Consider the following 24368-nt stretch of genomic DNA (forward strand, 5'->3'; position numbering starts at 1 on the left):
GAATCTGTAATTGGGAAGCACAACTCTTGTCGCTGTCAATAGAAATGTGCTTGAAAATGAAATGTGCATGTGTTGATGGTAACTCTAAACACACTCACATACACACACACACACGCAGGTTATTGTGTACTTCCGTGTCCTGTCCCTCCACAAAGCTTTTCCTTCTGCCTGTTTTCTACCTTTTACTTTTTTTTCTTTTTTTTTCTAAATGAGAGATGGAGACGTTTGCCATGAATGGACGAGCACTTTCATTCTTGGGGGCCGATGACGCAGCTTCAAGGCAGCTTCAGAAAGAGCTCCTAATTGATCAGATCCATCAAGGCAGTCCCACAGGACACAGACAAGAGGAAGTGCGATGCATTATTGGCTTTTAGGAGCTGGACGCTGAGGACCCAAAGTGCATGTCTGAGGATATTTAATACTCCATTAGAAAACGCTTTGTTTGACCATATGCTTCCTTCATCACCTTTAGGTGCTCGTTTTAGATTCACAATATGGTTGTTCTGAATTTGAGGGTTTCAAATAAGTCCTCAAGCTGAATAGTAATCAGTTGGTACCTCATACTTTTCCCTTTGCTGTAATTGCTCACACCAAAAAGTTTGACCCTCTTTGTCCTCTTCTTTTAATTTCTTCTCATCCCCATTCCTATTATCAGAATTTCATCGGGTATAATTACTTACTATATGGATATCACACACATACATACACACACACACACACACTCGCCAACGCACACACACACACACACACACACACACACACACACACACACACACACACACACACACACACACACACACACACACACACACACAGACACAGGCAGAAACGTGACTGAATTAATGCAATAGACAATGGGGTTAACTTTATTAAGATGGCTATACAATTTCCATTCTTCATTTGTAATATTAACCCACAGACAGGGCAGGTTCCTCATTTGCACTTGTTAACAGGTGCTCAGTGTGCATTCAAACTAACAGAAAAAATGAAAAACTTTTAAGAATGAAGTACGGAGGTCATGAATGACCAAGGTTCATTCAGAAAAAATGACTAAAAAGCTACATTCAAAGAATACAAATCATCTGTTGTCAACCTTTAGGACCATGGTTCATTCTCAAAATGGTCAAAGAGTAAACCAGATGATTAGACAAAATAAGTGCTTGAATGGGCCTTCAGTGGACGACTAGGCTAATCGCACATGGCCATGCAGTGATACGGAAGTAAACCCGTTTGCGTTTCTAAAGTGTCATGAACGCTCTCGCAGTGCAAGTGTCTGGAGGAAGGGGTCGGCCTGCGCTGCCGTGCCCGCTGGGCCGCTGCGGGGTCGGAGACAGTGTGACCCCCATTAGAGTCAGGACGTGGCACCAGCCGGCGTCCCGCCCCGCTCATCGGATTACCGCAGTATGGAGCAAAGGATACTGTTTCTATTGATCTGCATAGGAAAAGGGCTGAGCTGGATGGTTAGAGAGGTGAAATTTAAAGCGCAGAGGTGCTTTGAAGGACAGTGGGAGGGCCTTTTGATGATGGGAGGATGTGGGGATGCAACACTGGACTGGAAAGAGCCTGAAGTCTCCAGGCACCTGCAGTTTCCTGATATAAAGGAAACATTGCTGCTGATCAGGATTTGTGTCCTGCACCCTTCCCTTGACAGAGATTACAAGAAAAGATGATGGTTTTTAATTGATATAAAGGAGAAAGGCTGCCTTTTCTTCATTAAAACACCTCTTTGGAGAGGGAACGATATAAAGCTATTACTTTAATGACTCTAAACAGAATTGTTTGTGGAACAGGTGTTCCTCGCAGTTGCTTTATCTCATTCCTACTTTTTTATTCCGCTGTTGTCTGAAAGCCGTTTAGCATTGTTTGCTTCAATGTGCATTTGTTTCACACGTATTGCACACAGGGCTACTGCGCATGTCAGTATTTGCAATGGAAGAAGTCATTGTTCATTATACATAGTAAAGGGTACCTATTTCAGTCCCCCCCCCCCCCCGCTGAGGCAATGCTACATACAACATAGGAGGATCATTACGTGTTGGGCACGTTGGCCAATGCCACCTTATTGTTGTTTGCCTGAGTTGATGCTTGTTCCCACCACAAGAGGGCAGCTGCGATCTATTATTAGAACAACTATCTCTCTCCAGGGTTGTTTGAACGCTTTTTGGCAGGAAAAAGATGCCATTTACCCCCGAAGGAAAAACACCTTTTCCTACCAGCCAAAGAACTCTCCCTCACTCTCCTTCTTGTCCTCAGTCAGCCCGGCGACTTCCCATCCTCTCATCTCAGTCATCGCTGCTGTGGCTCCTCACCCTATTAGATTGTCCTTGGCAGTTTACCGTCCCCTGAATTTGTCCAGAGCACATTAGGCCAAATGCTTTTCGCTGAGCTTCGGATGGCTCATTGGTATAATGTAGACAGACGGCAGCGGCGCGCACAGTCAACGCAGACAGATGACATGAGGAATGTGGGGCTGCTGTGAAGAGTCGCGAGCCTCTGCATACTTTGGCATATTGATGTCTGCTGGTGCTGCTGACATCATATTTCGCCTTTAGCACCTTCAATTGCCCCTTTTCCACTTTAACCTACACGGTATGCCCAAGGTATAATTTAGGTTCAAATATGGAGCATTGCATTTCTGTCCATGTAGACAAAATACTCAGTTAGTCCGACACAAAACATTGCAGTCTCCTTCCCTAAAAGATGGATGGATGGTTGTTTATTTTTAACATTGAGGGTCATTAAGTTTCCATCACCTTCAACTGCCATTAAGGCTCCGGTGCTCATCTATTTGTAAACTCAGCAGCCCTCGGGGCGATCTGCTGAGGTATGATGGCACGGTTCTCCGAGAAGTGGCTTTTCTCACCGAGTCCATTATTCATGTGAGAGGAGCGCGACTCTCTCCGGAGTGGCAGACTGCACCGTGCCACGGATTCCTGTAGGCGCCCTCCTCGCCATGCGCTCTCTCCGGGTCGCAGCCTGACGCACTCGTAGAGGACTGTGCTCCGCTCTCACACCGCCGACGGAGGGAGGGAGGAGACAGGGAAGAGGGAGAGGGAGCGAGAGAGAGAGAGAGAGAGAGAGAGAGAGAGCAAGAGAGAGAGAGAGAGCGGGAGAGGGCAAACTTTACGTGATAGTGGTTGAGACGCTTTACGGGCTCACCTTGGAAATCGCCGAACATACTTTCGCTTACATTCCCAACATCCGCAAGTGAAGGACAGCGACGAGGATTCCCCCGCAGGGCTGCATCCCCTGAAGCTGTTCATGCCGGATAAAGTTCATGAGCAGCGTGGCAGAGGAGAGGGGACAAAGACTCGCCTCCAAATACCTTTCGATAAACTTATCGGGAAGTCGCTCGTCGCCATCTGAAATGGGCACATTGCGTGACCTCCAGTACGCGCTCCAGGAGAAGATCGAGGAGCTGCGACAGAGAGACGCGCTTATCGACGAGCTGGAGCTCGAGCTCGACCAGAAAGACGAGCTTATACAGAGACTACAGACCGAGCTGGACAAATACCGCTCCGTTATCAAACCGGCAACCCAGCAGGTCCACAAGCAGAATGAGCTGCACGACCAGCAGCGGACGAAGAGGCAGGCAATATCGGCCGAACCCACAGCCTTCGACATCCAGGATCTTAGCCATGTCACCCTACCTTTCTACCCCAAAAGCCCACAGTAGGTGTCCAAATTATGAAGGCATAACGTTCATCATATTTACATTTTTTTTTGTTGCAATAGCTGTTGCGCTCCGGTATGAGTTCATTCACCCGTTGTCACCTTTCTGATTCCTGTGCGTAATGTTACGTGTGGCGTAGCAGGTATGGCACCTGTAGCAAATATGGATGTGGCGGTGCTCTCTAGCACGCACACACACACACGCGCGCACACACACACACGCACGCACGCGCGCACACACACTGATATGATGCCATCAACTATGAAAATGAGCGTATCAATAGGATTATCAGCAGCTTAGTGATAAAAGGCTGGATATCAATAAGTCTGATCACAGCTTGGCATGAGTGAAATTAAATGCCAACCAGGGATGGGAATTATATGTTTAGAGAGCTAGCTTTGTGTAATGTACCAGTTTCAATTTTATACATGCTGCAGATTCTGTGACAGGCAGTCTTAACAGGCTCTCTGGGCATCTTCACCTTATGATTTGTCTCGAACTCCTCTCTGTCTCTCCCTCTTTTCTCTTTTCAAACTCTCACCCAAACATCTCTCTCCTGCTCAGCTCTGCACCACGAGGTCTGGTTAAAATAGCCATCTGTTGTGAAATAATCCAGCTGTCTGTTGGGTTTGAACTTGAAGGTTGTGTCATTATGAATCAATACGCTTATCCCCCTGGTGGACAGGACGAACATCCACTCTTCATTCTGTAAGCACATTGAGTATAATTGAATACATTTCAAAACTAAATCCAGCTTTGATATGCATCTCATACATGTCAAATCATATAGAATGAGTCGAATGTAGTGTTCAAATCATTGCTTTAATATCTACTTTAAAATCCATAATATGAAAAAAAAATTTCAGACTTTGCAGAGAGATCAGATGCGTCAGTATGAATGTCATTTATCTTGCGACACGCAAACAAACAAACCTCCAAGGGTTGATTTCCTGAAAGAAGATACAAAAATGAAGGGGGTTTCTTTTATCTGAGAGGGGAAAGGCCATTAGTCTTTGTAATATCTGACAGCTCTGTGCGTTGGCTAAAAACACAGAAAGCTCTCTGTTTTTTTGTGTTGTGTTTTGTTTTGTTTGCCTCGCTGTAAGCGTGAGACCCTTGGAAAGCTTGGAATGGCAGATGAGGAGAACCAAATACAGTGACCATTTCATTATGATAATACGCTTATATTGTGCACATATCTTCATGAAGAGATTTCCCAAAGAGGCTTTTAGTGAGACCTTGATGGTAAGTTAGTTATTATCAGCCTTTTCCAACCAAAAAACAGGAACAACCTTTGTCCTGCATATTGACATTTTTCAAACAACCGATTTTGATGTCTCGACCACTCTGAGTTTCAATGCAATCATCTGTCAATTACGAAGGGAAGATAATGATTGATCCCCACAGGAACCCTGGAAGATTAAAATGAACCACTTCTTACCAAGATGTAGTTTGAACTTCCATCAAAGTCTCTGAACTACAGCTTTGATGCTCTGAGTGTCAGCCACACCTTTTCATACGGGACATTTAGCCTTCTTCTCATGCACAGATACATGAACGATTATGATTGTAAAGAAGCCGACTGTTTAATGCAAATTACTTGATCATGTTTGAGAACTGGTCTACTATTAGTTTATCATTCACTAGATAGACAGAGATAAAGAAGAATAGAAAACCTTTCTTTTTTAATAAATTACGCAAGTACGCTCATGAGATGAAAACAGCTCCATTACGTTTTCATTTTGTTTTGGTTATTGAAGTGGAGCGATACTGTCTGTTGGATTTGGCTAAATGTTTAGATTTTTCTTTTATTCTCACCCACTTTATCTTCATTACAGAACCCATATACCATTCCTTACACATACGCTATCCCCTCCTTTTCCCTCTGTCTGTCCCTTATTTTGGTTAGCCTCTCCCACCATTTTTTTCCTCCCAAAAGAGCATATTTTCTCCTTTTAAGGAAGGCTGATCTTGCTCAGCCCTAAACTTCACGATGGGATGAAGGCAAATATATCATCCTCACAGGATAGGAGAGGAAAGCAGATGTTTTTATAAGGGTCTGGTTAGAAGACGTTGCTATCAGAGGCCCAAATTGAGGGGTCCAGATTAGGGTTGAGAAGTTCAGAAATCTCCTGGGAGTAAAGTAACAGAAAGAGGGTCTATTCCGGGAACATAATGGATTTCCAATTCATTCCTGTTAGCTAAGTTAATGATATGCAGAGTTCTGCTATACAGCGGATACAATTAAGAAAAGTTAAAGCATCATTAACTCAGTTGGAACATCTCAAGGATCATCACAGCCTAGACTATCACGTCACACCTTTATTAAGGATCACTCCCTAAACCTAGAGATGCCAACAACTAGCTACAAAGCAAATAATCTATCTCTAGAATTGTCCATCCGATCTACTTCACATTTAGCAGGTGTATTACTGGGGACCCGAGGAAGTGCTTTTTTTAAATTGGTGCAATTTGGCCAAGCGACATGTTCTTTGGCTAGAGTGCTGCAGGGCTGAAGTATTTTTGGAGCCTAAACTCTTTGGCAAACAAACGTTTATGACACTTACACCATGTGTTCAGTAAGATAATCATCACAAATGAACACCACTTTAATGCCCTTTGAGGCGTTAAAGCAAACCGAAGATGTACAAAGCTAACATTAGTCTATAAACCAACTACACAACCGCCACATGACTTCACGTGCCCACCACAGAGCTTCAGGCAGATTTTAATGGACTGGATGGCTGGACTTAATGATGTGGGCTGTAAATTTGGTTTCGTTAACACCTCACAATGGTTATTTTTTACCAACATTAACGGTTTTGTCTCAGCAGAGATACTGCCGCCTAACGTTAGCTAAACAAAGGACATTAGTGCCACTACCTGATAATAATAGGAAACAATATGGTGAGAGCAGTCTGACATTCCTAAATTAAATTAAATTAAATTAAATTAAATATCATCAACAATTTGATGGTGGTAAGTTATTGATATTGATACCAAAGATGCCCTATTACGATTAGATGTATCAATTAGTTTCAGGGTTTTAGGACTCAGGCGAGGTTTCAGTGCTTCAGTGCTCTGCCGACAGTCGAGTATGTCGTACCTTACAGGACTGCAGGTCACTTTTGCTGCAGATAGTCTCCTTACACATGGGTGCTGAATAAACTAACGTTACAACCCAACTTTTCTACACTTCCCTGGAGTCAACAAGTGCGAGGGGATAGCCTACAGGAACAGCGCCACTCAAACCCACTCATGTGTAAACTTGCCATACAAACTTTGAACACTAATATTAACGTTTTCGCCGCATAAATAACTCCCAAAGATAACGCCGTCTCGCTTTACTTTCCTTCATTCTCTGACGTTAACCATGAATGTTGGCTTTTGGCAGTGGGAGAAGAAGGATAGGCGGAAAAAAAAATTCACAAAAAGACCTTCTCCGTGTGAGAATATCGTCGACCACAGCATAGTAAACTGGCCTGCATTTAATCATTCATTTATAAATTCAAGTGAAGGATGACAGAGGCATATCAGCACAATCGAACGCTACTTACATTTTGAACTTCGATTCAAGGCTAAGCTTTCACCTGGATACAAACATAACTTTGAATAGACCTTTTCAGCCTTGACAACAAAAGTATTCACAATGCATGTAAAAAAAAAAGCAGCTGACAGGAAGTAAAAAGCAAGGCCGAGTACTTAGGCCAGATCGGTTGCCTTAGCAACAGAATGGCTTTGTAAAGGCCTAAAATAGTCAACATAACCAAACATTTCTCTATCAGGCTAATTTATTTTACCATTTTTCATATCTTAATATCAATATAAATATGTAGCTGATTGGAGCCCTTTTAACTGGGGGCCCCAGACATAACAGTAATGTCTAGTTCACAGGGAAAGAAACCCGCCAGGTTGTATTTCACTGGTGTTTCTGCCGGTGACGGGTGTGCGATGCAGATATGACAGGTGTATTGCTCAAGACCAAAGGCAGCGCATCGTTGAGGGTGAACTGTTTGGATTGAGCGGTTCTAGAGAAAGCTGCAGACAGCAATACCACAGGCCAAGCAATCAGTCTGATCTGAACAGGCATGTTTTTAACGGGGCACTGCAGTAGTTAAGTTTAAATCATCGTCTCAGTCTCTGCTTAAAAAAAAGGAGGTTTGAAAAACATAGATTGCGGGACGGGAATTTAAAAATAGGTGCAACACCTCAGTCTCTTATACTCAATACCCAGGACTACCTTGTTCTGACGCTCGAGGGCGAAATAAGATACAAAGGAGCCATTGGATCATCTTAGTTGCTGCACTGTCTAAAGTTCAAATAGATACAAATCCTGATACTTTGGCTGCTTGTTACCCCACTGTCTCTTTCTTCCTTCTCATATCTGTGTCTAACAAAGGAGTTCCCTTTAGTAAGGCTGAAAAGGCATGTCCACAACTAATGGGAAAATCTGAGATAATGGTGTTACCATAAGAAGGCGTTGTCTGAAAATCTGACTTTTGTTCAGTGGCATTTACATGTTAAAAATTCAACATACTAGTATTTCTGACCTTCCACTGAGATTATTATCCAATCCATCAAAGTGTTTGCACTGTAAATAACTAAGTAGGTATTTTGTGTTTTCACAGTAGATTGTGTTGGTCTTTAGTAATGCAGCTCCTCACGTAAAAGCAGTATTTGTTGGCCTTGAAACCCTGAATAAAGCACACATTATAAGAATCTTGTTTTTTGATGTTATTGATAGCACTTTATTTTGAGACTCAAACCAAAACTAATCACTCAGCTGATCGTGTACAAATTCTGATAGGAGCTGTTATTCAGCGCATCACTCGCAGTTTTTCATCTAAAAAAAAAGAGCAACAGTGTCTCTTCACAGATTTGATGTGTCTCAAAAGTTGAGAGAGAAGCGGTCGTGTGACCTTAAAAAATCGAGATACGCCCTTAAGGAGAAGTAAGACGTTGACTATAAAACCCAACATCACACCATGAATGTTCAGAGGGGTTTGCAGACACTGAAGTGTCAGAGCTTGAAGTTTGTGTTGCTGTGTGTTTTGTGCAGGACTTTGCTTTGGGTTTGCAGCAGGTCAGAGAAGCCTGTGGGTTGTGGGGGCACTGCTTTATAAATGCCTTTCAGGTTATTTGCCCTTTTAGCTTTAAGCTCCTCGGGAGATCAGCATCAACAATGCACCCGGAAATCAGTTTCTGAAAAGGGCACAGAGTGCAAAAAGACAAGGCAGTTCACGAGTGCCCTTGAATCCTACTTGCAAGAGTTTAGCAAGAGGGGAATCCTTGTTGACTTAACCTTGATACATTTTTAAAAAACTTTATTCGTCCAGCTGACACAAAACGGGCCATACGAGCAACTGTGACTCTGATGAGTTTATGCTTTAATGAATTAGTGATCTAAACTTACTTTCTGGAGTCGGGTCTGCTTTAGATTTCTCTCCCATCTCTGGACACTTGTTTTGACGGTTCAAACCTTCACTGCGCCTGTCAACATGTGGACACCTCTAATGAACAATTTTCTCTCCTCCGTTGATGGTTCATAGTTAGCATCTAATGTGTACTCCTTGTTCCAAATGATAATTTGACATAATGTCCCCTTTAAAGCCGCCTGACAAAGTGCTCTGTGCACCGAGCTGCACCATGGTGACTGCACGTTTCACAGTTAATTAGATTTTCTCCCTTCCATGCATAGTCATTACAAAAAAGACTTACCTGTGGAATGCCCCAATGACTCCACAGTCTGAAGGCCTTGTTGGCTCTCAGAAGAATCCAAACAACTTGCTTCCATTAAGTACGGATTTAGAAAGGCTATTTATTGACTTGTAGTAGCATTGAGAGGGAACAACAAGGTTCCATCTCGACGTCTTTGAAATAGTGGTGTATTTTTGGAAAAGCTGCTATGCAGTTTAAGGGAAATTTGTAATTCATTCAAAATTATTTACATGCATGTTGAACTAGTCAACACCCTTCCGACAATATTTTAGTCCCAGCTAAGGTTTTTGCCTGCGATTTGTGTATGTGTGATACATTTAGACTCTAATTTATATTCCTAATCCTATCTCATGTTTTTCTACTAAAAAGAGAAAAACCCAATGCCATGTGAATCTGTTTGCACAGTGATGGTCTCATTTTGTTTCGCCTTGTCTTCAGGTCCAAGGATCTGATCAAGGAGGCCATCTTGGACAACGACTTCATGAAGAACCTGGAGCTGTCGCAGATTCAAGAGATCGTGGACTGCATGTACCCCGTGGACTATGGAAAGGACAGCTGCATCATTAAGGAAGGCGATGTGGGCTCACTGGTCTACGTCATGGAAGGTAAGAGTACATGCACCAAGGTAAACGTGTTCTGCAATGAAATGAAAGCAGGCTGACCCCATAAAGAAGATCTACTCTTTTTAGACATATTCAAGTGGCTCTGTTGGACTGTGTCTGGTGAGCTGTAAAAGCACCAGCAGGACAATGACAGAAAAGAAATGAAAGGGCATTATTGATGGGTTTTCGGCAGAGCGATGAACTAAAATTAAAAACATCACTTTGTGATGCACGATGATTCACTCATGTCCCATTGATTTTATGGGATGCTGTGATCCTTTCTATTTCCTTCCCATTCAGCATGGTTTTTTTGTATTCATTCTTTTTTTGGGGGGCGGTGAAATGAGCCTGAGTGTATCAGTGTGAGCTCCGATGACAAGAACAACAGTCCATGATGCCTGGCGCTGATGGGATTTGTGAAAGGGCATTTTTGCTACATGATTTCTCACAACCGATACTGCTACAAAATGTTCAGAGAGCCCTCGTCAATGACAATAGATTTGACCTCAGGGAAAATGGTCTCAGTCAATTCTTGGACAATATGACTGATCATTACATAGAGGTGAACTTTAGACATTCACCAACCTAATATAGATTAAAATATAAAAAAATAGAATGTCTAAATGACTATTTACTTATTTTGTATTTATTTATGTTGCACAATTCAAAGAATAAAATTAAAATTAAACAAACATAACAGAGATACATGAATATCACAGTGCAGGAAGAGGCAAAAAGACACCTGTGCTTATTTAAAAATATGTAATTGTGTCGAGTGTGTGTGTGCATGTGTGTGCATGTGTGTGCATGTGAAAGTAAGCATGGTCAAGGATGTTGGATTATACTTGCTCTTATTGCTTGCTGCCTCTTTAAAACCCTAATTACTTGCATTTCGCTCTCTAATACAATTACATGGACGGTGTAACTGATCTAATATGGACTCAAAGCAAAGTAACAACAAAAATCTCAGATTTAATTAACTGGAAACATACAAACAGAAAATCTACATGAACAAAGTAACAAAATCATGATCTGATGATTCCATGAAAATGGCTGGTTCTCTGGCACAAAAGACAAGACGAACTGGCCCAGGACAAAGGGAGCAGACAATATATACACAGGGTAAGGGCACAGGTGGAAACAATCAGGAGCGAGGCAGACAATCAGACCAGAGGAGAAACACACAGGGGAAGGAACAAGTTGCCTGAAACAAGAGGAGAGTTGACTTTCACAATAAAACAGGAAATCACGAGCATGGACACAAGACACGAAACTTATTAATTTAACATGACAGTTTCCTGGACATGACAGTTTCATGGTGGAAATAATTTCCTCTAAACCTGAACAACATGGCAGAACAAAGAGAGGGAATACAGAATAAAGAAACTGAACAAAAATATTTTTGGTTAGTATATAGTGGCGCTTAGAGGTTAATACTTTACTAAGGAGAATAATGATATTCATTGTTGCTCCCGTTGTTAAATATCGGCCGCCTATTATTTTAATTATTGAGTTGGAAAAACAATTCCCAGATTGGGAAATTAGAACCAAAGTAAGGAGAAAGCTAATTTTCAAAACCAAAATAAGTTCAGGTCTATCACAAATCTATAATTCTATAAATACATCATCTGCGCTTGGCTCTTTTCAAGCCAAGGCAGGTAGGATTTGTCACAATTGCAAGGGCTTCAGAGACATACTGTGTCTGTGTTGGGATGCCAGGAGAAGTTCTATGGCTGCTTTCTGTCTTCATCTGGTCTTCAGAGAGTCACTGAGTCTGATTTCAAAGACCTTTTGTGGCCAATTTAAGAACTATGACTAAAGGTTATTGTGTTAGGGAGCTGGCTCAGTCATATTGATTAGTAGACCAGCAGAGGTCTTTCTCTCTCCGGACATCTTGGAGAAACGAATAAAGTGTAATTATATTAAGTACAGTAAAACAAAAGCATAATGTATTACTTTAGGTTAATCAAACCCCTGAACCTTAAGTCTACTTCAACCCTCGCAAATGTATACGCTCATGCACGCTCACACCAAAGGCGTTTCATCAGGATGGAGAACAATTATTTTCTTTTAACCCCATGGACAGCGCCTCAGCAGACGAAAACGTTACATTTTGTCTCCCAAAATCCACCAAAACATAGTTTATTAGAAAACTGTCTAATAACACTCGTAAACACAAAATACATGGACTGCATTTGTGTAATATAACATATTTATTGATTCTCAGATCCCTTTTAAAACTAAACAGACGGTATTTGCTAAATGTCCGACTGACATATTCTCTGCCAGCTATGGTGTATTGCTATCTGCCCGTCTTAATATGACCTGTTAAATCTATTATATTCCACTGTACGTGACAGATAATGTAGTACTTTCAGTGTGTGCAGAAACAGCATTTTCATGGAGCCTCGTTGAGCTCTTTAGAAAAGACGGACTTTCTCTTCAGCATGACAGCTAACCGTTAGCCGACTGTCAGCTTCTGTCAGAAAGAGGCTCAAGCATCCGAGCAACAGCCATGACAACAAAACACTGATTAATTGACACACACACACACACACACACACACACACACAGACAATTCAGTATTGAATTCAGACATGTGGTTCACTGTTTATGTATTTATATTGGGTCAAGTAATAATGAGTAAGATAGAACATGACACACATTTAGGTGAGGGCTGAAAACAAGGTATATATTTGAATTGGTATGAAAACGGGGACCATGTGGTCGTGAATTTTGATAACCGGGACATTTCAGTGTTTTACAGATATTAAGACAACCAGCTTGAAATACTTCTGACATTATGACCAAATACCTCCTAATGATATGTCCATCAGCCTCAGCTGTACTTTGCGTTTTGGGCTAATTATAGCATGCTAACATGCTTGCTAACTAAGATGATGAACATATTTAACATGATACCTGCTTAACATCAACATGTTTACCTTGTAATTGTCTCAGCATGTTGATTTTTCATGTCACAGAGACGCTAGAATGGCTGTATATAATAGTCAAAGGGGCCATTTTTCTGCACGTATATTTAGCTCATACTACTTTACATAGTGCGATTGATAATCTTACTGCAGTAAAGGATCTGAGTGTCTCCATTCACATAGACTGCAGAGAGTCAGATATGTAAAGAGTCTAACATGTGACTGGCATCATGCAAATAAAATGCAAAACACAACTGTGTCCTGTACAAAAGTCACCTGAGAGAACATTTTTAAATTTGGTTATTGGTTACACTAAACAACTTGAATTCACTGGCAACCAATGAAAGACATTTCGAAGAGTTGTGGATTAAAACAGTAAAAAGAAACCAGTTCAGTTTTCCAAAAACAGCGAATGTATGAACCCCAGATGATGAGCTTGTGGTCAAAAACATCATCGACATGTGGTCTTTTCTTCTTCTTTTTTATTGCTACCATTCCATAGGTACTGAATAGATTTTAAGCTCTCCCTGAGATGAAGGCTGTGAGAAGTCGATTGTACCAGAGGTGACTTGTCATCCTAGGTCACAAATGAGCAAGCGGTACAAAGACACAATGAATACAGTGGTCATGTGCCACCAATATCAAATGTTTGGTTAATTGATTTCCATTTTCAAATCCTTATGGAAGTTTAACATATTTATCTTCACTGAACATTGTCAGCTCTCTCCCTTGCGGCTCCAAACTCTTTTCAACTCCACTTTCTGTTTGTCTGCATCTCTCTCTCTCTCTCTCTCTCTCTCTCTTGGGTAGCTTGCCTGCAGTTTTCATCCTAACTAGCCTGGATTTGTTTTGCATAAAAAGCGAATGTTAAAAGCATCAGCCCGGGGGTTGACGACTTTGTGTCATGGTCTGTGGGGGCCCATCATAGTCTGTGACTTTTTAATGCACACTGACAGGAAGTCAGACTGTGCCTTGCCTTGTAAAACATACAGCTGCGTCTGCTCAACATTGTACATCATTTTCCTAGTAGATGAAGTGTTCACTGCTCTACCATAGTGTCATTTGTTAGTGAGACTTGGCAGGCTAATCATTAACGTTTTGCCATGAGGCTGACATCATGTATAACACGTAATGTAACCAAATGAGGCACAGGTGAACTACACAATACAAAAAAAACAAATAATTGTGCATCACATCATTACATTTAATTTGTTTAATACAAAAGTACATGCGTAACGTTTTTTCCCCTATAATTGAAAAAAAGACTGACATCTTGTTTAAACAAGCATTTAGCTTTTGTTGCAGATGCACCTGATAATTAAAGATCAGATAAAACAGGCGCTAAAGAGACAGAAGGGGTTCTGTCACAGGTATCTACGATGAGGCCGCCGTAACTGCCTGAATGAACGTTTGTTGTATTTTGGTCGCATCCACTGGGCTGTATCTAACGGTCCACTTTAACATACTGATTGCAACTGAGACAATAGCTCACGTTTCCATGGAGACGAGAGAGGCTTCAGATTGGATGTGTCGTCCACGAAGACCCGTACAGGTGGCTAATGATGATAATAACTAGTATAATCACATTCAATTACTATCAAGTATTGCCATGATAGAGGAACCCCCTTGATTTCCTTCATAGTCATAACTCAACTTAATCTAATGAAAGTGTGTTGGCTGAGAGGAAGCCCTGGTTCCGGTTGCAGTAGTACACCGTATTGACAATGTTACGAGTGAGACTGTATGTTGTAACAGAGTGTAATCCTCAGCTTTCATATCATGATCAATGTGACTGAGCTGAGCCCAAAATGCAAATGAAATGAATATAAAGGGCACATGATCGGTTCAGTCTAATTTGCAATTAGAATGGGGATCATTGCACTTGTCAGCTGAGCAGTTAAAAAAATGACTCAAAGTAAATGGTTTTGTGCTAATACCAGAATAAGATCATATTTGAAGTTTAATTTAAGATTGAGTTACCATAACTGATTGATCTGCCAGCACTAAAGGCTAGCTTTAGGTTTCGTTGACAACATATATATATATTTAGTGCTGCGAGTAAAGACTATTTTCATTATTGATTAATAATTTAATTTATTTGAATACATTTGTATTTAATTAAAACATTTAAATTGTAATTTAATTCATCTCTATTTGAGAAGCTGGAACAACAGAACTTGGGGCATTTTAAAAACAGCTCAACTGAATTGCTTCAGATCTAGTTATGTCGAGAAATAGTTAAATGGTTTGATGACAATTTGGGCTGTACTTCTCCGTCTCCACATAACTGCCTTTTGGAGAGAAAACAGTTTTGTCAGCTTTATCGAACAGGACATATGAGGTCTCTCCTAACTAGGTTTAATTGTTTGCCAACTTTGCATTTATATGTGTGAATGGTATGAATTTAATTTAGGATTTCCAGTTTGCTTTTTTTTCTTTCTCTCAGCTTGTTTGGGAAACAAGCACAAATGCATTCATAGTCAAACAATGCCTGGCCTGGAGGACGCTAGCATATGTGATATTGATTCTAAATGATGTATTTCTTTCTGTTTAAAATCTTTGAGGGAGAACGAACTGTCTGCCCTCATCTGTTCTTACTTCTACTACGTTTCCTGGGATGGTAGACTGAAAAGTGAAGAGAAGGAGTGTTAATGTTACAGCGTGAGTCCGCTCCAAATCCCAGGTGTTCGCAGTCCATTGACAGGTTCTCTGACAGGTTACTATATTCAATGCAACCATGGATGCACTGAAGACCATTTTATTCAGCTGGAGATGTTCAGGGGATTTGAGGAGACGCCGAGGATTTGGCACTTTCTCTACACAAATTGGATAGAGTCCCAATTATTTTTATTTGACCTGCTCTTAGGCAAAGCAAATATAATATTTTGACAGATTTCTTCAAGAAAACTTCAAGTTCAAGTTAAGATTAAATGGCATCCTTTTAATGTCTGAATGTGACTGATGTGTCTGAAACTAACGTGCTGTTTTGAGGCTCATTCCGAACTACTCCTGTCAGTACAGTTTTATTTTTGTGCTGCTTTTACTGAGATATACCTCTGAATAACAATGAATGGCGATGTTTACCCACTGTGACTTGATACTACTTTTCCTCGAAGGGATGGTTTTTGGCTCCTTGACACTCAAGACTCTTAGTAGACATGACTGTGTGTGTGAGCGTTGACGCTGATCTGTTTGCCTGCATCTCTAATCAAATATAAACAGCATTTGGAAATATGAGGCATATGTGTCTGTTTACAATTCATTTCATGGCATATTTTATCCTGTTAATAATCCCCTGTGGCTTCCATTAGCACTTCATCTAATCCGTTACCTTGTGCACTACCTTACAGGCTGAGTTATTAAAACCTGACATGAACAACAAATCTCCAGAGTTCCTCAACATTCCCTATTTTATCTGTTTCTATACTTCATCATCAGCCCCAGCAAAACATATATTAGTTCTTCAACCTAACTTAACTTGGCAACCAGCCACACAACCTACCAGTCTAGCAGCTGACCCGGGAAGTGTTTGTTAAAGAATCTGTCAGAAATACAATAGATGAATGTCTCCGTCTGAGACTCGTGACAGCCGGACTCGTCCTCTCACTGTACGACAGGTTTGAGCCGGTAGAACGAAGCCCTCTGTGCTCACTGGCCTGAGAGGCAGGGAGAGTGAAGGGAGATCGCCTGTCTCATCCTGAGCAGAGTGTAAAGATGTAATCAACAGGAGCACCTCAGTGTGACTCAGTGTCATACTGTCGCTGTGACGGGACATGAGACAAATTACTACTGTAGCTACTGCTGTTGATAAACTATCGGCTGATTATTATGATATATTCGCATATGAATAAGCTGATATCAAATAAGAGAATGAATTGGGTTACAGAAATGTGAGCGCACAAACCCCAATGCCCCACATTGTTGCCTGGCAACTCAACTAATGCAGCTCAGCAAAGTAAAACGCTCTCAGACTTTGAGTTGATTGGCCCCAGAGAATACAGCATGGAAGACACATCCAATACAACGACCGCTGCCTATTGTATGTTGACATCACTGAACAGCCGCCATTTGTAGTTCAATAATGAACCTTAACCCACTGCTGAGGCTCAAACTCAGCCCGCCTGCTGAAAAGGTGGGCTGAGTTTGGGACTAAAATAAAAACGAGGGTTGATATTGTGTGTGTTTGTGTGTGTTTTTCTTAGTAACATGGCATGCAATACTATATACCGTAGCTGGCACTCTTCAAGGCTATCGGCTCTCATGATAACCCTAATGAGGTATAAAGGCGTCATCTGGGGAAAGGTGAGAGGTCTGTAATTGGAATGACATTTAAACACACTCCCTATTTATCTCCTACACATTAAAAGTAACTGTCACAGGTGGTAGCCCTTTGTCTGTCCACTTAAATGTGGTTGCCCCTAGTGCAGAGGAACTAGGTGGACAAAGTTGCGCATAATTAAATGGTAACATGTGTAATTAAATTTTTCCATGTTGAAAGTTCACATATATATATATATATATATATATATAAATTATGTGGCACCTTTAAAAATATATACAGCACGTGTGTATGATTGGCTGTACATGACTGTTGGCAACTGTTAAGGCATGAAAGATATATTACAGTGACATTTTGAAACTCTTTTGAATCTTCTCTATTTGCTTTTTGATACAAAGCTGAGTTGTAACCAGATGCAAAGGCTTCATAGTTCAATGCAGAATCAGAATTTTTTTTTTATTCATGAAAAGTGGTGAGATGAGATAAAAACATATGGACAGTTTTCTACACGCTACATCACATTCCGGTGGCTAACTGTTGGCTTTCAAGAAGATAAACATCCTCCAGCATTTGCTGACAGCAATTAATGATCTGAAATACCAAGATGAATATAACGTCTGCTAATGTGTCATTTATGTGCAAATGCTGTGCATGCGTGTGTTGCAGACTAATAATCGTACGTACGCTGAACAGTGCACCATCTGCTCTGAACACCTATAGTGAAGTGTCTTTTCTCATTTGCCCTCTCTGCCTCTTAAGTTCTTCCCTTTGTCACTTTTACACAAACGCACCCACACAGGTTCAAGTTATCAATTCAAAATGCTCAAATACATAACCAGAAATAGGCACTTCCCCTCCGTCACTCCTTCTCACATTTTACCAACTTTGACCCCAATCTGTCCTCTTGTCACCATCTTTCACCACTTCCTCATCACTTCCACTTTTCCACAACTCTCTTATTCTTCTCCGTCTCTCTTTGCCTACCCACCTGTCCATCTTACCTAATTTTCATTCTGCTATTCTCTTGATGCTCTTTGCCTCTCTACACCTCCTTTCTATTCTGTCTCTTGGCCTTTTTTCTTTATCCCTGAATAGGAATTGATCCTCATTTTCTCTCTTCAGAGGCAGATGAATACACCTCAGAGCAGGAATTAATGTGTGATTTGTGAATGATCCCTGAGCCTTCATCACTCCTTTGTGGTTGAAAACGCTTTTGAGAGTTCCTCATCTGGAAAGACGATGAGAGCTGTGTGTGTGTGTGTTTGTGTGTCTGTGTCTGTGTGTGTGTGCATGTTCGCACGCATGTATGTGTGTGACATAAAAAGAGTGGAGGAGGAGGAAGGAAAGGCAGACACGGACAAAAAGAGCTCACGATCACTATTACGTAGTATACAAATTACATTTTTAAAGCTCCATTCTTTGACTTAGATAGATACTGTATTGAGTACGTTTTTCTCTCTCTCTCTGTGTGTGTGTGTGTGTGTGTGTGTGTGTGTGTGTGTGCGTGTGTGAGTGTGTGCTTGTGAAGGCGGTGGCCATAGACTTGGAGTGATGGTGAGAGTCTGCTGTGACTGGATAAGCTGTGTTTGCTGAGGTTTACACTGAGGATACAAGATAGGGCCCATGTAATATATGCTCTGCTAAAGTGATGGATGAATCCCTTCCCTTCCATGGGCACCTGGTTATGTTTTGAAATGGGGGAGCGGACTTGGAAAGATACATCATTGCCGGGGGGTTTTAGTGGTCCTGTCCCTGAATTTTGTTTTATTTATAAAAAATGTCCTGCATTTTTAAACCACCTATAGTCTCTTGGATGAATTCAGAAAAAAACGGACACCTTCACTTGCCTAGATTAGATAGTTAGAAGATGCTATGACAACCACAAATATGCAGAATATAAATAACCATGTAGCACTTTAAAGAGCTGACTCTCTGAACTGTGTTTGTTGCAAACCTCCCATCTCCACTGCTGAATTGTGCCTGCTCATCGAGCTCATGTTCAGTGGGCTGGCTCGCAAAGTTAGCTGACATTTCAATTGGAGTCAGTGGGCCAACCGGGTTTATTCAACATACGCTAGCATATCTTTTTCTAAGTTATGTTTTTAGTCCATGATCACAGTTAAAATGGCATGTTTCTTACCTTTGCAAACAATCAGACTCTTGTGGATTGACAGACTGTGATTGATAGCCAAAGCATGCTGTAGAAAACGCTCAGCGACAATTTTGATTCTCAAAAATGTGTGATTTCTTGTTTTTGTCAGTTGCTGCCAATATTGAAATGGTCATTTATATAGGCTGCTTAAATATTATCACATGACTGCTGGGCCTGTATGATGATATACGTTTAAAAAACGTTGGGTCGCAAAACTTTGACTTTGCTTCCCCTAATTAAATAATGGGGATGCATTTGCTCCACTTTTACCCTCAGACTGTCTCATGCACTGCACACACGTACCGTATGCACTTGAAATAGCTGCAGAAATAAAGAAAATGTTGTCCGCTCTGGCTCTAAACCACATTGTCTCGATGTCAAACCATTAAAGTTGGTCTGTGTTCATGATTTTGTGTTCATTTATTTAGAAAAACTGAATACGGTGAGCTTGGAAAGACCAGTTTCATCAATCAGTGTCTCCGGAGTCAAGGTTTACAGGAGACTTTCAGATAAGGGTTTCTTTTAAATTACTCTTCTCTGTTTTTTTATTGAGTCTGCTCTGTTAAAATGTATCTCTTTGATCTATATATATATATTTATTTTGTAACTTTGATTGCCTCCTATAAATTCTCTCCACTCCAGCATGGGCATTCTCGCATGGAAAGTACAATTGACTGTTACAAGTTGACAGGAGCATATCGGTGTTGTATCTTAATTATCTCAACTTTTTTCCGACACGAAGAACAACGGACATTGTTTCAAGCTTGAGGACAAAGCATTTTTAATGAAGAGATTTTTAAATGATTACATGAGCCAAGAAAGCTAAACAATTTTCAGACTATAAAGCAGCATGCAATCAGTCAGTAGGAGAAGAGTCAGAATATTCATGCCTACATACCTCAGAATCAGAATCAGAATCCGTTTATTGCCAGGAATGTTTACACAAACGAGGAATTTTTTTTGGCGGAAGGTGCAACATTTGACATGACAAACAACAATTAACGCGACAACAACAGTGCAATGTGTGTATTAAGTATAAGATAAAGTGCTCGGACAACAAATAACGTTAAAGTGTTTAGGTGTGTGTTTCAAGTAACATGTGTGTTTAAGTTAAAGTGTATCTTACATGTGACGTGTGTTTAAGTTAAAGTGCATGTTAAAGTGACATGTGTGTGGAGGAGGAGGAGGAGGAGGAAAGAGGAAGGAGGAGGAAAGAGGAAGGAGGAGGAGCCTGAGGAGGGAAGAAGAAGGACGAGAGAGGAGGAGAAGGAGGAGAAGGAGGAGGAGGAGGAGGAGGAGGAGGGGGAAGAAGGAGGAGAGAGGAAGGAGGAGGTAGTCAGAGTCAGTCAGTGGGGGACCCGGGCTCCATTGATGAGCCCGACTGCCGACGGGAAAAAACTTTTGGTGTGGTGGGAGGTCTTTGTCCTGATGGACCGCAGCCTCCTACCAGAGGGGAGGGACTCGAACAGGTTGTGTCCAGGGTGGGAGGGGTCAGTGACAATCTTTCTGGCCCGCTTCAGTGACCTTGAGGCGAACAGGTCCAGGAGGGATGGCAGATTGTAGCCAATAACCCTCTCGGCCGAGCGGATGATGCGCTGCAGCCTGCACTTGTCTTTGGCCGTGGCTGCAGGGTGCCATACGGTGATGGAGGAGCAGATGATGGACTCAACGATGGCAGTGTAGAAGTGCACCATCATTTTCCCTGGCATGTTGAATTTCCTCAGCTGCCTCAGGAAGAACATCCTCTGCTGGGCCTTCTTGTGTGATGCAGCTGATGTTCAGCTCCCATTTGAGGTCCTGGGTAATGATGGAGCCCAGGAAGCGGAAGGACTCCACAGCGTCGACGGGGGAGTCACACAGGATGAGAGCGGCTGGTGGGGCTGCATTCTTCCTGTAATCCACAACCATCTCCACTGTCTTCAGAGTGTTGAGCTCCAGGTTGTTCTGGCTGCACCAGGTCACCAGGTGGTCAGTCTCCCACCTGTAGGCGGTCTCGTCCCCACCAGAGATGAGTCCAATGAGGGTGGTGTCATCCGCGAACTTCAGGAGCTTGACGGACTGGTGACTGGAGGTGCAGCTGTTGGTATAAAGGGAGAAAAGCAGAGGGGAAAGAACACAGCCTTGGGGGGAACCTGTGCTGGTGGTCCGGGAACCTGAGACGTGTTTCCCCAGCCTCTCGTGCTGCTTCCTGTCGGTCAGGAAGTCTGTGATCCACCTGCAGGTGGAGTCGGGCACGTGCAGCTGGGAGAGCTTGTCCTGCAGCAGGGACGGGATGATGGTGTTGAAAGCAGAGCTGAAGTCCACGAACAGTATCCTGGCGTAGGTTCCTGGGGAGTCCAGATGCTGGAGGATGTAGTGAAGGGCCATGTTGACTGCGTCGTCTGCAGAAAATTACCTACAAAGCTAATAAGCTTTCCCATCAGCCTGAGCTTTACTTTGTGTTTAGTGCTAATTGGTGCTAACATGCTAAATAAGATGCAGAAAACTGTCATTCTACCCACGAAAAATTTGCAAGTTAGCATTTAACTCCTTGTCTTGTTATATATTCATGTCATTTTATGCATGGAAATATTCAATGTGTATGTTTGCGAAGATATTTGTGTGCCCAACACTTTGACAACATCGACTGGGAATACAGATTTCCATGTAAATGCCTTCTCGAGTTTGTAGCGACACAGCGGCTACTGAAATGAGGGAAGGCTGCGGAAATGAGAGAAGCCCGTTATTGTAGTACTTCAGATGCCATATTAATTTGTATTCTGATGTTGACGCTGTCTAATTAAGTCTGGTCTGCATAAAAGGAACGTTGCAGTATGTGCACATGGCATGGACGCTAACCGCTAATTACAACACAGTGATTTCGTCTGTGAACGCTAAATGTTCATTTTCACTGCCCCCTGTTCAAGCTATCAATCAGCTTGTCAAAACAACAGCCATAATCAGACTTTGATGACTAGCAGGGAGGGAACCAGGACTGTTATAATGTTTGAATGAAAGAAGAGATAGAAGCGGGGTTCTAGTCATAGGAATTAAACTGTCTTGTCTCACCTCACATGTCCTATTACTCTCACTGAGCGAAAGAAACCTCGAGTGTGAGGCTGAAAGGCTTTAAAGGTAGACGCATACCTACGGAGCGTTCTCGCTGAATCCTTGTCTCTAAGGTAAAATGATATAAAAAGGATGAAACCAGCTGGCCCCCATACCCCATCGTCAAGACACTTATTTTTTTTGGTGTCTTTAGGTCTCACAAACCACTTGTACAGAAACTGCAGTGCAATTTCCCACTGTGCCGATGGCAGGGAGCTCCGCATGAGGGTGCCTCACTTGAACTGAAAAAACATGTGAATTGCTCTCATCTCAAATGATGCGATGTTCAGCATCGCTCATCTACAGCATCAGGTGTCCGTCCTTGTCCTTCTCTTCGGCACATCCTACATCTCTCACCCCCACTTGCATTTTCAAAGCCTTTTCATTTGCCTTTTGTTGTTCCTGAGGGTTTCGCGTCAGCCAAAATGTAAAGCGCTGGATAAAACCACAACTGTCTGCGCTATCAATTTAGAAGGAATGGTGGCACAAAGAAAAAAGAAAGGGAACTGAGTGCACTCTAGCCATAACAACATTAGTCAGTCAGAAAATGTTTGAGTGAAATGTATTTTGAATCTCGATTCGCTCGAGGCTTTCCTACCTCGATGATGTGAGTTTTGAGAAACACACTGACATGACCACAACAGCGACCAATAATATTCACAAATTTAAATATTTTTTCAACATAAGTGGATTTCAGTATAGGAACTGCAATCTCCTCCCTCCATCTCTAGATTTGAGAAGCTGCATAAGCTTACACAAACTGCTCCAAAAAGTATGTTGACAGACAGCTGACGACAGTCAACAAGGGTAGGTTTTGGGAGATGATGCAGACGTGCCGCTCTGTGGAACAGGGAGGACTCTGGGTAAACATCAAACTGTCTTTATGTTTACAGGCTGCAGCTTTCCACCACATCATCATGTCGGTAGGTAGAGTGGGTTGTGGCTCACATTTTATAGAATGGCAAAGCAGTATAACATAATTAATTTTAACATTTTAGCTGACTAGTATCATACTTCACTGGTCTTGGCTGAATACTAAAACTTGTCGGTTCAGGTGTATGGCCATTTTGGAGGCTGTAGTTTGTTGTGCTGTTCAACTGAGATGTTTCTGTTATTTAACCTACGTTCATTTATATACATGGAATGGACATAATATCAGTGTAACACTAAGATCAGCACCACAAACAGCAGCTTCCAAAATAATAATAAAGTTGAATGAATTCCTCTCTCAAACATATTCAACAATAACTGGCCTAGCCTCCTGCTACAAAGAAATAGTGGGCAGCATTGCACCTTGGTCTTCAGTTAAACAAAGAAACAAAATCCAAGCAATTGCTGAAAAACATCGGCCTATAGTTTTTCGATAGCCATCTGTATGTTTTTGCCACTGACCCGGGGTTTAAATCCAGAGGGGCAGAAACGATAAAACGATCCACACCTTTATCTCGTCCTGCCGGGAGTAGAGCAGTCCTCACTGGGGGACGGACCCCAGCAGCGGCTGCAGCAACTCAAATTCAGAATTTGAGCTAATCGCTAACTGGGAGGAGCTGCAGCACGCTCTCCTCCCAGCAAAGCAGTCTCCCGGCGGTGGGAGATAAACTAACTTTCACCATGAACATGGACCATGTACTTATGAATGACGAGCCCTCAGTGCAGCTCTATGCCGTTCTCGTTGACTGAGGGCAGACTGACACTACAGTGACTCACCATCGCCTCTGGAGGAACGGGGCGGTATTACAAGACGTTAGCATGCAAATTTCAGTAGATATTTCTTCAATACAATACGCAGATGTTTTTTGACTTAAACTGTGACATTTTCACATTCTGTTGATAATAGTAATTCATTTGTGTATGTCTTTAACAAAAATTGCGGGCCATATCTTACATATTGCACCTTTAAGGCTACAATCATAATCAGAAACGT

General features: G+C 41.9%; 1 protein-coding gene across 1 annotated transcript in view; it reads left to right on the top strand.

Moving 5' to 3' along the window:
- Window positions 1-3024: 3024 nt before the first annotated feature.
- The window catches only part of LOC117743960 (cGMP-dependent protein kinase 1-like), a 78311-nt gene continuing 56967 nt past the window's right edge, over window positions 3025-24368 (top strand). Inside the window, exons 1-2 of the mRNA XM_034551961.1 lie at window positions 3025-3672; window positions 9830-9996. Coding sequence (XP_034407852.1) covers window positions 3278-3672; window positions 9830-9996 — 562 coding nt within the window. The 5' untranslated portion in view covers window positions 3025-3277. The remainder of the gene's footprint in view (window positions 3673-9829; window positions 9997-24368) is intronic.

This window comes from Cyclopterus lumpus, chromosome 15 (genome assembly GCF_009769545.1).
Source record: "Cyclopterus lumpus isolate fCycLum1 chromosome 15, fCycLum1.pri, whole genome shotgun sequence".
Lineage (NCBI taxonomy): Eukaryota > Metazoa > Chordata > Actinopteri > Perciformes > Cyclopteridae > Cyclopterus > Cyclopterus lumpus.